Source organism: Epinephelus lanceolatus, chromosome 2, assembly GCF_041903045.1.
Source record: "Epinephelus lanceolatus isolate andai-2023 chromosome 2, ASM4190304v1, whole genome shotgun sequence".
NCBI lineage: Eukaryota > Metazoa > Chordata > Actinopteri > Perciformes > Serranidae > Epinephelus > Epinephelus lanceolatus.
Window position 1 is genome coordinate 26,429,645 of NC_135735.1, and position 17,139 is coordinate 26,446,783.

Consider the following 17,139-nt stretch of genomic DNA (forward strand, 5'->3'; position numbering starts at 1 on the left):
CGGGGCTGCGTTGGCACTATTGGCTAAATAACTGTCAGATCACTGTGGCAGCGTGCAGGCCGAAGATCACGCCTAGTCCCCCAATCACTCGCTGCAACATTTAAAAAGTCATCTCTTCCCCACTCTGTGCTGCGTCCCAGGTGAACGTGTGGCTGCATGTGGCAGGTTGGGAAGTAATGATATGGTCATGATGGATGCGTGTGGGGTCAAGTATCAAGTCGGAGCAGGGCACTGGGGAAGTGGGGGTTGTCGTGCGGCGGTGGTGGGCACAGCCCCGACTGTCAGACCGCCAGCCTACAGCCACAGCTGCCCAGGATACAGCGGCTGGCTGCGAGCCAAGGTCAGCACGGCAGGGCTCGGGACTGTTCACAGTTGACTGATCACACACTCGTAGCTCACCAGCTCAAACAAGCTCAGGGACAAGACTGAATTCCCTTTGTAACAGACTGAAAGATGAAGCACTGAGGATGTCTTCAGAGAGCCTTGGACAGATATTGTGAATAGAGCATAATCTGAGAAATAGCTCTCATTTTTAATCAATTATTTGATTCTCAGTTAACAAAGTAATAAAACTAGGCATTCCTAGAAACACCTAATGGCCAAGGCTATTATTTTCACCACAGAAAACAACAATAACCAAGATGTTCTACAACACAATGCTGCTGCTAACACTGACTTTCAAAATCAAGCAGAAATAGAGAATGACAAGAAGACATCTTAAAATCTAAGAGACATAATCATCTCTGCAAATGCGCAGAAACATACAATTTACGCTTTTCAACCCACAATGTTTAATTTTTAATGCTAGGGGTCTCTCTATCCAAACAACAAAAGACAGACTTTGAGGACATCATGAAATAGCGTGGGATCATGGGAGTTGTTGTCTTCATTGTTGAACAAACATCACTGCCAATGAAAATCTACGTGAATGTCTCAGGCAAAAATCATGTTCACGAATGAGGTAATATATTTTCATTTATTAACGTTTATTCATGTTATGATTACTATTTCAAATATTATTATTACTACTGTTTCAGTAATGCTTTGATACTAATAATAATATATTAAATGATAATGCAAATGAAACAGACTGTTACGTTGAATAAAATTACAGATTCCTCTGGGTTTGAACATTGTGGGAAACATTTTGTATAATAATATATTAAGTACACAACTATACAAAATATATAACAAATGTTTAGACAGTTTTAGACATTTTAAAGTGAAAATGTTGCATTTTATAACTTTCATCGGGTGTGAACACTAGTATTATTATTCCGCAATGTTTTTTGGCACGCAACTCCTTTCACGTTACTATATTACCCAATATTACATTACTTTTATCATTCATACCTTTCATACATCAAGAAATATACCACGTTTTTAAGGGGAAAATGAATGGATGAAATGCTCTGAATTAAAACCATTTCACGCTTCAACTCATATACACACAATGGACTTACTTTTTAAATTTTTTTGTCCTTACATATTCATAATTTCAGCTAGAAATGCCATATAACCTTACAGTGTTTCACATCTTTCATATATCATGGGTATCATTCAACTTTCAAAGACAGCAATTCAGTTTAGCTTCAGCTTTTCAGCATCCAGCATTAACACCACAGTTTCGTGAGATACTGAATTTTTTAGATTTAATTGTTTCTTTAAGATTTATCTGAGTAAAATGGTGACTTAAGATTGCCAGTACTCGTAGTTGTAAATGTGAGCCACTTGCCTAAAGTGTGCATCAATAAGCTCAGCCCCCCTCTTTTTTAAAAAAGGAGGCAAAACATGTAGGAAGTAGTCTTAGATGGTTTATATTTAGCCAGCCTGCCCACTTATGTTACACATCATTATTTTTGTCAGTTAACTGCAGGTGCCTTCCTTATACTGTGTGATTTTCATTTCAGTACTGAAATTCTGGCACATGTATGTATGATGACAAAAACAGACAAACTGCTTCAGCAGCAATAGTCAAGTGTTACTGCATTCCTCATTGATTAGATAGGCGACCAAATAGGGCGCCAAAAAAGTACATATTGGATTTAAATAAAAATCTTTATTTTATTTTTTAAATAAAAATTAAGAGGAACTGTATCATTTGGGTTGGTTTGACACCTCTCCGATACAGTGCCCTCAAGAGCATTATGCTACTACTATATACAGAATTTGTCAATTTTATCAGCTTATCTCACTTTTAGAAAATAATAATGGCTTGCTGCAGCACTGGCTGTTAAATGCTATACTGATACTCCATTTTTAGTCACCTGACTACAAATTAGTGCTGCAACAACTCAGAGCACTATCAATTATTATATTCTTAAACGTGATTTAATGGTCATAAATTAATAACTGACAACCATTATAGCTTCTTTTGCCACGTTTCTCTGCATTGACTTTTGCCACCACGTGTTTAAATATATCTGGTAAAGCACTGTCATAACTGTGATAGAGAACAATCCTAAAACACATTTTTAAATGAAAAAATTCAATCATGCACACAGATTATTGTAGACTACTGAGTTTCACAAGATATGCTGCTTACTTCTTTAAGAATTCATCTATAATTTAATCTATAGGCTATATAAATCAAGTCTGTATCAATATGAGGTGTGTATGCAGCTGTGTGTGTGAGTGTGAAGAGTGTGGCATGTGCTTGTTTGCGTGAACGCCTTATGGTGGTGCAAACAGCTGTCTGCTGGCTGATGCTGTGCCTTGCAATGTCAGAAACACTCATTTATATGCACCTGGAGCACAGATATCTCAAGCATCTCTGTCTTATAATTCAAATCAAGCTGCCTATGTTACCATAGCCTGTAGATGTTCATTCGGGAAGGGCACAGAGAAATAAACAAGGTAACGCAGCCCGAGTGGCTCTGACATTTAACTGAAATCTAATGGAAAGTGACAGGAGATTGACATTAAATGAAATTCATACAGGGCATCTAGAACAACCAACGTGTGAGGGACAAACAAACAGGGGGAGAGCTGTTCACACTTGCTCACACACACAGTGAGATGTTCTCGCTTTGACTGAATAATAGAGATGCAGTTTAATATGCACACATTATTATTATTATTATTATTATTATTATTACTGTTATTATCATTATTTCAATGCAATACACATTCATAGAATTTTTTGGTGCGATAAGTGTGCATTGTCACTAAGCAACATTACTGTATACTTAAAGAAAAAAGATGAGGATATTCTCGTCCTTTGTGTAGATCTGTGATCACTAACAAAATATCATAATATAATCTGAAGAAAAACTGGAAGGAATAATTAAAAACCTCTGATTGTAGCAGCTCAATCATTCAAAGAAGCAACACTTCTCGACCCCTGTAGGTCTTCATCTGGGCTTAAAGCCACAACAATGAAGGCTTGTCCTTCCTTGTTGATATATATTTCTTGTTTTTCTTTCTTGTTTTTTTTCTGCAGTGCCTGGATTGCCTTCCTGCACAGAAGACACGCCCTCTCCTCGCATAGTCAAACAAATTGTGGCCCAACACTGCAACAACACTGAAAGACAAAACCTTAATTTTTGCTTCAAACCAGCTGCATATGAGTCATGGACAAAGAAGTGTTTGGATGTGCTACAGAAAACTATTATCTAATTTATGTGTCAGTGCAGCCCCCATCCCCCCACCCCCCCCCCCCTCTCAGCACTGCTCAAACTTGAAACAGTGACTGTCTGCCTGATATTTTCATGTTGTTTTTTATTTGTTTTCTTTTACATATGACGAATAAGTTGAACTGACTGCATAAGTTTTCTTATTACCACTACAGAGGATGGAACTGTGTTACCCCAAATCCTATAAAGCCAATAAATAGTATCTGGGTGCCATTTGCAGTGAAAAAACAAACAAACAATTTACTGTAAATACTCTACTGCAATATCTCCAATGATACTGAGTATGTGTAAACCCGTTGTGAGTGCAGGATTACAAGTTGAACGCAGAGCTATCAGCCATCATGTCTTCACAGTTTATGACAGTTTACTCGTGCTGGCGTTTACAGAATATGAGTGGCCAGTGGAGGAACAAACCACCTTGGAGATGTGCCAACTGGATGTCAGTGAATCCCATTAAAATCAAGCTTAAACACATGAATCACCTGCACTGGCTTGATTTACCACAGTTAACAGTTAGCTGCCTGGTTAAAAGATGCATTCCTAATTAGAGGTGCAACTAATAATCGATAAGGTGATTGACAGAAAATTAACTAGTAACTAAGTTGATATCTTATTAAGTGTTTCCACAGTTTTTCAAGCACAAACAAAGACGTCCCGGTTCCAGATTCTCAAATGTGCTGCTTCTGTTTTACGTCTCGTAACTTTAATATCTTTGTGGACAGCTGGTCGTACAAAATAAGACATCTGAGGATGTGTGTGCATTTTGTCACTATTTCACATTTGTAAATCAATAATTTGATTAATTGGTTCATCAAGAAAACAACTGTCAGATAAATCTATATAATGAAAATAATCCTTAGTGAATATCCCCTTATAATATTCTCTCTACAATTATTGTTGATGTTATGAAATTGAAGACACCCTCAGTCAACTGAGATTCTTTTAGTTGAGCAGTCTGGGGTTTTTTTGGGGCACTTCAAGGGACGTTTTGGTCCCCAGATTTAGTGGCAGAGTGAGCACTCTCGCTTTCATGCTGCTCTCCAATACTGTCCAGAGGAGAAGAAGCTTTGCCCTGTCAGGCTTCGAGATAATGTTATCTTCTACTTTCTGCTTAGAAGTGGTGCATTTACAGCTCACAGCAACTTAACACAATATAGTCTCTTGCTTTTGTTTTATATCTAATGTCGCTAAGAAATGTTGCACATCTTCAGTTCGGTGTTAGTGTAGCTAGCACCCATTAGCTCGCAGGGCTTACTTGGCTTTTTTACTATATTACGAGAATGTCACTGTCACCCTGCATGTCCTGCCGACCCCCCGTTCAAATTCTCACTCTACATTGAAAAAGTAACGAATAGACAAATATTCGTATTGTATGAGTCATTACTCTGAGACGGGTACAGCCCTGCTTTTTTTCAGTGAAATACCAACAGAGAGCTGGGCTTAAATTTGGAGTTTAGGGGGTTAAGGAGTAGACAACACTTAAAGTAAGTTTTATGATTATTTATTAGTCTTCCTCTTTTAGACACTGAATCCTTGTTAAAATGATCAGCAGCAAAGTTTTCCCCTCAATGGCACCACAACTGATCACATACTAACTGCTAAAAAAAAACATTTAACATATATATATCTACAACCAAAAAGATGCTTTATCCCACAAAAATATCAGATTCCAGTTACTGGTTTTCCTGTCAACCTCATTGCATGTTTGGTGACATATAAACAAATCCCTTGCACCTCCTATGAGGACATTAACCCCTTCACAAACCCTTTCACAGAGAAATGTGTCTATTACAGGTCATACAACTTGACTGGTGGCCTGGATAAGGTGAGACTGAAACACTGTGAATGTGCCGGTTTGATGTAATGAGTGTTAAATGATGTGCTGTGGAGCAGAAAGGCCACTCAGAGGCATTAAGGTGGGGGTCATCTTACCCGGGAGGACTCATAGGAGGGACTGGACTCGCCACCTGGGGCCCAAGACGCTTGGTTGGTCCGCTCATCCATACCTGTCAGAGAGAGAGATGCACAACTCAGTCAGCAAGTCAAGGTTACTCACACAGTTCAATGTACATAAGGTTTATCTACATTCTCTGTATCTGTCCCACACAGAGGAACCATGAAGAAGTACAGAACAACTGAATCACATTGGCAAAAACAATACTGGTCATTAAGTTCACATGTTTATGCAGTGACCCTGTGAGAGGTGTAACACCATGTTTTCAACTAATGCATCTTTCCTCTTTTATTTCCCTGTATTGTAAATCAAATGTAAACATAGATGTGTTTTCCACAGGATCCCTGAATGTTACTTTACAAAAGATAAGGACTGTTTTTTTCCATGTTCAATCTTTTAAAATAATGGCAATAGAAGTTAAAACATTATAGCTGCTGCGCAGTGATGGGTCGGGCCCTGGCATTTTAAGGCAATTCTGAGCAACCTCTGGAACCTAAGACAGTCATCTACCGCTCTGAGCTAATTGGCAAGTACTCAACAGTGGCTTCACAGCCATTCACTGTTGTGTAGGAAAGCAGCCATCCGTGCATGGAAAGTCAGATTTGAAACCACTGTAAAAAACTCAGTTATTAAAACAAAAATCTGAAAATACACATATTGCATCTAGACAGCATGGAGATGTTGGTCATTTGTTTGTAACAATGACTGATTTGCTCCATAAGTGAAAAACTGATGTTTAAAATGGCCATTTTTACATTGACTCCAATTGTTCACATTAGAGCAAAATTCAAAATGCTGTCAAAAATTCAGTTTTTGAGATAAAATTCTGAAATTTGCCACACATCATCTACCATGACTCTAGAATTTTGTCCTTTTTTCATGAACACTGAAGATTTATTTAGCAAGAATTTGCATGTATATGTTTACAGTACCGTTTACAGTCAAACATTTTGATGCACTGTAGGCTCAATTTTTGATAAATCAAAAATCTAAGAAACGCAGGTTTGTAGGACAGTCTGAAGATGCTCTGTAGCAAGTTTGGTGTCAATTGAAATTGTGGGAGGAGATAGGTTTAAGAAGTTTTACAGTTTTTGAAAAAAACAGAGTGATAAATTTCATAATTTTTAATAGGTTCAAATGTACAAAAGTTTCTTCAGTATTGGGGCTACAGTTTGATAAAGGTTGTGAAGTTGTAGCACGTATGGTTGATTTGTTATGAATTTTTGAACTTTAGGCGCTTCCTGTAGCACCACCATCAGGACTATTGGCTTGAGTTTACAGCTGAGCATATCTGGCATGAGACTGGACCTTTGTGCAAAGTTTGGTGAGTTTTCACCCATGGGAAGTATGATTTCCTCGGAAGAAGAAAGAAGAAAGAAGAAGAATACCTAGGATTACAATAGTGTCCTGGCAGCTTAGCTGCCCGGACCCTAAGTAGTCGATTTAACTGAGTGAAATTCCCTTGAGTCACTTTTCAAGCATAACTACCAAACATTTGTACTGTTTTAAGTAACCAGATATGAATCATCTTTGGGGCTCGAACTGTTGGAACAAAAAAAAAAAAAGAAGACGTGAATTTTTTCCCCCAATTTTCAAACATTTTATTTTTAAAAAAGATTAATCATGAAAAGAATTGTCTGATTAATTGATGAAGTAGTCCATGAAAATAATTATTAGCTGTAACCCTAATTAGCAGCCAAATCAAATCCTGAAAACCACTTGTACTCTTCAGAGGTGATCTATAACCCCTATTAAAAACACATTTTAATATATGTGCTTTCACAGGGCTTGTGGCCAAAACTCACTTCTATCTGTAAGTTACTTCTTAAAACCTTTTTATATACAAAGCCATTCCTTCATTTTAATTTTATTGGTTGTATTCTTTTTATTTTGCTTTATTTTACTCTCTCATATGTAGCTCCTTGTCACAAAACTTTTAAACTGTTTTTAATGTTGTTATCATTTTTTAATTTTGTAAAGCACTTCGGAACTTTGTTTTTTAAATTTTTTAACTATTATCTGCATACAAGTTTGCGATGCTACCGATAATCAAAAGGGGAGGCTTGTGTAATATCTTACGTCTAATTAACACCTCAAACACAAACTGTAATAGCTGAATGATGACATATCATCTCACAACAAGGTGAGATTTTAAAACGCAACTCTGCTTTTTCCGATCTGGAAATTACTTAGAGTGACTAATTAATCGCTTCACAGGTTTAACTTCGTGACACACACACAAAAACATTTTCCACGGTGTCTTTTAGTTTGCTTTACATAAATCATGGCCCAAAATAGACCCAGTTTCATGAGCGCCAACGCAGCAAAAAACAGTTTCAACTTCATGATTTGGCATTGATGCATGCCAGGCTACTTTGAGACAGCTGAGCACTAAAACTTGATAAAATTCATTTTTAAATTAAAGAAAACCTCTATGCTTCAAAATTCAAACAGATAAACAAATAAAATCAATAACTCCGACCAACTGCATGGCAAGACCATCTGGCATATATTGAAAAATATAATATCTGATCTTTAGAATCTAATTTATGAGATATAGTCTGTGAAAAATATTTGATGCCTCAATTGTTGTTGCTGTTTGAAACAATATTGTGTTGCAGTAAAAGCCAAAGTTATTGATTGTCCCTGTTGTAATCTCATCTGTCTCGGTAAAATGCAATACCCTTTGTTCATTTTTAACCCCAAATATAAGAAATATCAGATTTTATGAAATTGTGTATGCTCAGAAAAATAATAATACGGCAAGCAACAAACAAGCCTTTTCAATATCAAGTATATTTTTTACCTTAAAATTTGACAAATGATATGCACTGAGGTGCCTCCTCGCAGCAGGGTGAGGAATACCATCCAAGAAACAGAATTTACATGACTGAAACAAACAACTCCAATAAAAGCAGAAGTAGAATCTGCGCGGCAAAGCCTGTAATTACAGATCAAAACACGTGGACTAGTTCTCTGATTCAAGTCAGAGTGGAGCTCAGCAAGCAGCTTAACAGAAAGACTATAGCTATTGATTCCCCTTAACCAGGTTCAATGCAGCTTTACAAGCGCTTCTCATGCGTCACTAAGGCTATTCATTTCAAACTGAGCACTTCACTATCAAAGACAATGATGAAAAGGCAGTATGATGTGGTTTTCAGGTTCCTATCTGTGAAGGTAAAACCATACCCAATCTGAGATGTGATAAATTACACATTTTGTAGACAGCCCAGGTGATAATTACAGATATATTATAGCACTATTGTAAATTCATTTTCAAGCGTCAGGCTGCCAATCAATTCTTAGTCAGAATTCTAATTATATACTTAACCAGAGGTTCTGTGGCATCTCTCTAACCAGAAATCACGCTCCAGTGAGCAGATGTATAGATAAGTTTCATCCTGACAAACATGTTTTGCTGTTAGCACATTGCAGATTCATTTCCTCTTTAAAAGTCTTTGTAATTATTCTCAGTGAGTGGCTTAAAATATATAGTCACTTTCATGACTTACTAGGATAAAGAAACCTATGTTAGTTATTTAACTTCTACTTGTGATAGTAGCAGCACATGGGTCTGAATTTTGGCGCTGTGACAACACCGATGTGACATATTGTAGACCAACTGAGGCCTTTTTACACACTGAGTGCAACAATGGTCAGTGTTTGCTCTTTGGGCCAGTGGCTGTCATCTCGTCTGATTACCATCTCCTAACACAGCTCAAGGGTCCCCTCTCTTCTCCGAACACAGACGGGCTGCACAATAGTATTATTCACTGACACAAGAGGCAAACGGAAAAAAAAAGAAACAATACAAATGCACTGGCTGTAATTTAGGTCTAATGAATTGGGGGAACCAGTGCTGCACTGCTGTCTGTGGCAAACATGTACAAGATCCTACAACAGGAAACAGGACATCCATCCCTTCTTACTCAGTATGCTCAAAGCTATAATCAATATGTTAAATAACGACTGTGTGTGGACTCTTACAAAAACCCACAAAGAACTGTCACCCAGCTCTGCAGCTCCACTGAGTTTTTTAGCCTCTTTTAGCTCACTGTTTTGGTTTACAGCCACAAATACAGTAAACAGAGTGTATAATCATTCTCAACAACTACGTTTTCAGCTGGAAGCTGCAAAGCACCTTAAAAAAAGAATTAAACAACCCAAAAGTACCACACCTGCCCAGCATCACACTGCTGGTAGATAAAGATCCTGAATATCTGATGAACATAAGATAATGCTTACCATGCACTGGGGACTTTGAAAATAATTTAAAAGACTAAAATCTGACACCCTCTCACATCTAAAGACAATGTGAGCTTTTAGTCACTCACTATGAGATTTAGCACAGACTGGGGATCTTGCAGGGTCACTATGTGCAAGACTACAACTAGATTCCTTTTTGGGTGATTTACAGTCCTGGTCCTGGTCAAAAATAACACGCCAAACTCTCTTTCAGAGATACAACATATTAACAGCAACTCTAGAAACAAAAGATAAAGGTGTCAGATGTCAACAGTATTCTAATCAATTTGGTATTAGTTTAATCCATAAAGATAAAAAGTATTTGCATACAAACTTTAGATTTTGGATCATGTTGCCTCAACTCACTGCCAGCCTCTACTGATTAGCTACACTCTTTTACCGAGAGGAGACCATGGGAATGGTCACGGAAGTACAGTGGGTAGCACTGACAGCTCACAACAAGAGGGCGCCGGGTTTGAATGCACCAGCTAGTCAGGGCCCTTCTGCATGGGTTTCTCCAACAATCCCAAAGACACGCAGGTGAGGTTAATAAGTGACTGGAAATTGCTCATAGGTGCAAATGTGAGTGTGAATGGTTGTCTGTCTCCGTGTGTCAGCCCTGTGACAGTCTAGTCCAGGGTGTACCCCGCCTCTCGCCAAATGTCAGCTGGGATAGGCTCCAGCCCCCCCGCGACTCTGTACCTGGATAAGCGCTTACAGGAAATGATTGAATGTGGCCATGGGAATAAGAGGCAAACCATTTCACAAATTAGGATTCCTGACTAAAGTAACTGTTGGTTAATGGATCAGATACATGTCGAATCAAACACAGACTCTTGTTCACTTCACAACTCCACCAGTTTCTCCTCCTTTTCCACATACGGGAGAATCAAGACTTATTCAAATTCTTGCAACTCCCTAGAGTCCCCTCCATGTTTACTGTCTACCTGGTTTGCTGCTGCACCTACTGGTTGTTGATATTGTTCACTATGTTCACATCATTAAATTTCACTACTTGCATCATGACCCAGGACTAGAAACATGTCGACAAGATGAGACAAAGCCTGACATCAGACAGCTCGGACTTAGTTTTATGACCACCCTATACCAAACGATAGAGATCACAGGGTGTGCCACAACTGAGGTGAAAGTTATTTTCTTTTTTATTCCAACATTGGAAATTTACCTGCAACAGTTACATCGCTTTAAAAGTCATTTGGTGTTAGGCTGGCATTAACTGCCAGTTCATTATGTACACCTCTCCAAAACAAATGTAGTATTATACGACTGTACTATCATAAATCTTATGTCATGGTTATAATGTTCTGTTTTTATTCAAAGTGATTTAGAGAGGTGCTGATTGAACTTTGTGATGATTTCAAATCATTGAGACTAAAAATCAGAAACACCTTTTAGTTGTTGTTGTTCCGTAACATTTAAGAGATTTACAAGAAATATAAAAATGCTAAGTTCTTGAACATCTGATGGGTTTTTAATAAAACAAATAACAGTGAACTATTCTGGATTTTCATAATTGAAGGACAGAATTTCACTGTTCACCGTCCAGTGTTTGGCCACATTTTTGGTCCCTTCCAAAGGAAAAAGGATGAACTACTGAACGTAACAAAGCCTCACATGAAAGACGGCTGCACTAGAGGGAGACACCTGAGGGAAATTTCCTTGCTTGGTCCCAGTCACTACTCCCAACACTGCTTGAAGATTCAATATTATGCATTTACTCGACTTGTCCGGTCATGCAACCAAGTTCGTGATGGAACTTAAAACTGGACTTCCAGAGTGAATACTCAACTAGGAAAATTAGGCTGTATTCAGCCATTTTATAACAGGCCATATGGTGGATACATTTTGTATCCTTGAATGTCCTGGAAGTGTTGTGACCTCAAGAATTTCTCTATCCAGCATAAATTATAGGTGCACCAACAGTACTTGTACTGCTGGGATGTCAGAATTCTGCACATGCAAGTCTGATTAATTAAATCTGTAACTCCTATGTATCTGTGTCTCCTAATATGTACCTATATATAAGTTCACATGCACAGGCGAGGTGAAACATCACACAGTGTTCTCCACTTACTATATGTATGACAAGGCAGGGAACTATGTCTGGGAGATTATGCCACAGTTTTAAATGTCCTGTATACCTGTGGTGATGGTTTGATGGACAGAGCAAGCACAGAGCTTTGCTATCATAACTGATCCTTTCTTTCTCACTGTCTCTGCTGGGTCATTCATAAACAGCTGCACGCTCCCCAAGCTCCCAATTTAGCAAAACATCATCCAAAAGAAAGACTGAGGTCTTCTCTGTATAAATGACAGGACTTGTTTCAGTGAGCCTGATGAAATACTCCTGATGAAACGTCATGCAACGTGGCAGAAGCACTGCAAAACCTCATCTTACTGATATCTGACAAAAAAGGTCAAATATCTGGTTGTTTGTTCAAATTTTCACAAGTGATACTGCCTGATGTCAGTGTACAATCTACGAGAGAGAGCACGTGGTACCACACTAACAAGACAATCTATTTTCTCCATTTACAGTAGAGTGCTTTTACACCTAACCCTTTTAACTGTTACCTGTAACCACAAAATTAAAGCACAAGACAGCCCTGTCACTACAGTTTGTCAGTCTTCATAACATGCACCTGATTTAAAGTCTTGTTACACAAATAAGGCTCATGATCAGTTTTTTTTTTTTTGTGAACTTTTTGTGTCACCAGAGAATAATTACAATACCAATGATGAGCATTAAAGTACAGCATGACCTACTGTCAGTCACCAGGATTTGATTTCCCCACGTGGGTCCATGTAGCGCTGATTACTGTATGCAGGATGACATGAATAAAACTGTTCAATCAATCAGTCTGTATCACTGTGTGAACACAATCCTGGCCACAAGTAAATGCATTTTTTAAAGCACTCTTAAAGGGACAGTTCACCTCAAAATAAAAATTTAAAAAAATCTTTTACCTGTACTGCTGTTTATCAGTCTTGATTGTTTTGGTTGAGTTGACAAGTGTTGGAGATATCAGCCGTCGAGATGTCTGCCAGAGATGGCACTCTGCTTGTGGTGCTCAGAGCACCAAAAAAATACATTTGAAAAACTCGGTAGCAAACCTTGTTGTGAGTTATTTCACATGGGAAATATTTTCCTTCTAATGAAATACACCCAACCATATCACCATGCAGAAGGAAGCGTGCATCTACTCACGGATGAGAGCCTTGTGCTCATGGCGTCCCCCTCATCTGAGCTGAAATGTTAGGTAGCTCAGTGGTGCTAGGTGAGCTAGCAGTGGATGCACGCTTCCTTCTGCGCAGTGATGCGGTTGGCTGGTGTAGTTCGGTCTAAAGAAAACTAGTTTCTACATGAAACTGCTCACAACAAGGTCTGTAGATTATCTTAAGTAACTGGGTCATGATTTCTGAAAAGAGACATTGCTGATTTGTCGCGTTGAGCACCACAAGCTGAGCAACATCTAGTTCCATTATATCCAAGAGACGGCAGACATCTCTACGGGCCAGTATCTCAAAACACTCGGCAACTCACCCTAAAACAATCTAGACTAAAAAAAGCACATCAGATAAGAGGAAAAATCAAATTTGTGGCTGAACTGTCCCTTAAACACATTACCATAGCACACACTGTGCATTAAATGATTAATTTACCAATGTCTTCATTTTAACTGATGTTGATATCACTTAATACACACATAGGAAGTAGAGTGATGATTTTTTTTACTCAATCTGATGTGTTTATGATTTGGTCATAAAATATCCAAGAATAAAAGTTGAATTGTATGTTTTATATTAAGAAAAGACAAAGACAAAGAAATTACAGATGAAACCAACTCAGCCCTGTAAAGTACAGAAACCCATAGTGAAACATAAAAAGTTATGACATAGTCAAAAACCCCAAAAAGATCAAAAAGAAGGCATTACATAATGACAGAATATCTGGGGTTACATCAATATTTAACAGAGACAAACAATTTTATTCAGGGAAGATAGTTAAATAGAAGAAAAAAGGAACCATCTAAACACAGGAGCCCTGCTGGTGTTTTCACATGCTTTGAATGAACTCATTAACTTCATCAAATACACTCAGACGTAAGGATCAACTTCAGTTTGACTGCGGAATCTATAAAACCCCTTTCCTTCTGAGATCACACACCCGTCACTCAAAAACAGTTGGCAGCAAAACTATCAAGAGGGGTGACGAAAAAGAAAAAAGATTCAAATGATGAAATGAAAATGAGAAATGAGAAATGTCAAACATTTAGAAACCAGTAAACCTGATTTGCTGCACAAATATGTTTCCTATGACCCAAAATAAATGTAAAAACCTACTGCAGTGTGATTACTTTAGGACCTGCCTCCAAAAAGAACATTATGTATTACACCTAAATCGTGTCAGCTTTATGCCACCCTGTCACACAACACACCACATTCACCGTCAGGCAGGTTTAGATGTCCATGTTAATGTAAACAAATCCAACATGCACTGCTGCTTTGCTGACTTACAGCAAGCTTTTGACCTAATTGGGCTTCCTGTATAAATCAACTAAGAGCAGCACTACTGGTAAAACCAATGACTGCATCAAACATATGTGAAGTCAACCCAAACTGAGAAGCACCAAACCGGTTTCACAGAGACACACAGGACTGATCTATCAGCCTATTAGCTGCTACTTGTCATTCACAGTCCTAAACTTCTGAATAAAGAGTTGACATTCAGACAGAGAAAGCTCATTAATTCAGTTGGTGACTATCTAACTGCATGTCACGTTAGCTAAAAAACAAATATGACTATTATGAGCTATAATAATCAACGACAGTGAGTAAATAGTCAATGACAGCGAGTAGAAACGATGGTCAATATAAGGTACAGGCAAATGTCAACACTGTTATTACACATCATTCAACTTTTTGAACAATCGCCAAGAAATGAGACACAAAAAAACACAGGCAGAGACAAAATAAAAAGGTGTTACTAGAATGAATACAGGCAAATATCCATGCACTGTATCTCCAGTATTCATAGTCGCCATATAAATGTTCATTACAGTCTGATATTGGTCATTCACATGTGCAGGGATGGTCCAGGGATGTCCATTGAGTGTGTTTTAGTTCTTTAGGCTACATTCACATTACAACGCTTAATGCTCAAATTTCAATTATTTGTCCTGAACAAATCTTTCTGCCACGACTGTTCACATTCATGTCTGAAGTGACTCATATCTGACATCACTGTCAAGGGACCTTTGCTCTGAAACACCTCACATCCGACCAATAACGTCACACGTGTGCATTGTAACAACAACAAAAAACATCACACTTGAAAATGATGATCGCCATAGTAGGAAGGTCCTATGACATCACTCTGCATAATAATTAGCCATGTTATTCTGTTTGGGAGATTGTGTAGCGTATTTCTGGAGACACGGCCCGTCGGTGCAATGGCTGTTTGTTGTCGGGATATTGGTCTGTCGTACAAAAGGGCTTTCAGTCCACTTGCTCTATTAGCAACTAACGCTGGTAGTTCTGTGAAGAGAGGTGTGGGTGTCGCCAGGAGAGGAGTCAGGTGGAGCAGTGGGGCCATGGTATGAAGGGTTTCACGTAGGAATGGTTCTTCCAAACCTACAATGTCCAGGGCTACATTCCTGTATTTCTGTCTGCGCCTCATGACAACGCTGTCGCGGCATGTAGGCAAGATGTCCCAGTCAGAAAGCGTCTGGCAGTCGGGTTCGATTGGCTGGCGACTGGGGTATATCAGATTTAGGACCACATATGAAAGTGGCCCAGATCTGATTGGAAAAATTAAGATTTCTGTGTTACATGAGAGCAGGATTTGGGCCACATTTGCTTGGACGTAGCCTCAAGCGGTTCAAATAAACTGTACAGTCATCCACAGAGTAGGCTGTGAACAACACAAATCAACGTGCTCAGCAATTTGCTTTCTGATATCATCAGCAAATCCCACAAGTTCAATAATCAATTTACAATAAGAGTTATCACTACTATTTTTTCCGCTAAGATATAGACTTAATGGTGCTTCATGTGCTGGAGAACAATGTTAACAATCTCATCTCACATGTATCTACCCTGTAAAAGATTTAATGACTTGTTCAATTAAAGCGATCTTTATCAACACAAACAACAGAACAAAATATGAATGTCAAATAAAATCACTAGCTAGGATTTGTATTGATAAAAATCTGTTTGAGAATTGATTCCCATCACGCAGAAGTGCAGCCGCGGCCCTCTGTTGTGACCTTTGATGAACCAAACAAGCTGAGCTCAAACAGAGGCAGCAGCGAGACTCTTTGTAGCTGTGCTTTTTAATTCTGGTATCCAGCTGTCTGAGACACCAGCCTACACTAGCTGCTGGTCACAGCTAACAAATGTACCACTACATACCACTAAATGAAAATTACCCATTCAACAGCAGCCATCCACTGCCCCACTACACTGTAACAGTCAATGGCCTCATCAAATTTGCATCATCAACACAGCTGGAGGGGAGAAATGATGAATCTCTGTTAGAGCCACTTTGGATATTTTTTCCAATCCATCTTTTTCTGGCACACGTTTGAAGGGTCTTGCCAGTCCCACTCTGCCTCAATTATCTGGCTATGCCCAGCTGAGATGCAATAATCCAAACTCTCATTCCCTGCAATTTCCACACTTCTGTCTGCACACTCACTTGCCTTATGTTCACAATCACTTATGTATGTGCTTCTTGCCTTTCCTTGAGGATCAGAGACACTGGAGCACATACTGTGGGCTGAGGGAAGGTGGGATTTTACCCGCTATAGGCTCGACACACTGCCGAGGTAAAGCAGTTCATTTTAACCTCATTATTTCTCATGCGATATAGGTTTAGTTTTGCATAATTCCGTTATATAACATTTTCAGGAGGACATAAAAAAGATAATGATTACCAACTACCTGAGGTGTTGATGTGACTTTTTAATAATAGAACTCCTATACCTGCAGATGCAGACAACATTTAAAACCTGTGAACTAGAGCGAGACAGCTGATATAATATTAGTTAACAGCCGATATATCGGTATATGTTGGCCAATAAGCACCAAGAAATTGCAGTACAGTAAAGGCAAACTATTTTTGAGGTTGTGACTATCTTTGTCACATTTCTTTTTAAATCTAAGGAATCTGCATAAAAATTGTTTATATGATTGTTTGTCGAAAACAAAATGACTAGCAGCCAATACGCTGATCGTACACATATCGTTATCAGCTTCAAATACCCACTACTTGTCGAGCTA

General features: G+C 38.5%; 1 protein-coding gene across 7 annotated transcripts in view; it reads right to left on the reverse strand.

Annotated features, from left to right (window-relative positions):
* tcf12 (transcription factor 12) overlaps positions 1–17,139 on the reverse strand; it is a 101,950-nt gene that overhangs the window by 80,744 nt on the left and 4,067 nt on the right. For all 7 annotated transcript variants that reach the window (XM_078175840.1, XM_078175832.1, XM_078175830.1 and 4 more), the window contains exon 4: positions 5,568–5,641. In XM_078175840.1, the coding sequence (XP_078031966.1) occupies positions 5,568–5,641 (74 nt within the window). The remainder of the gene's footprint in view (positions 1–5,567; positions 5,642–17,139) is intronic.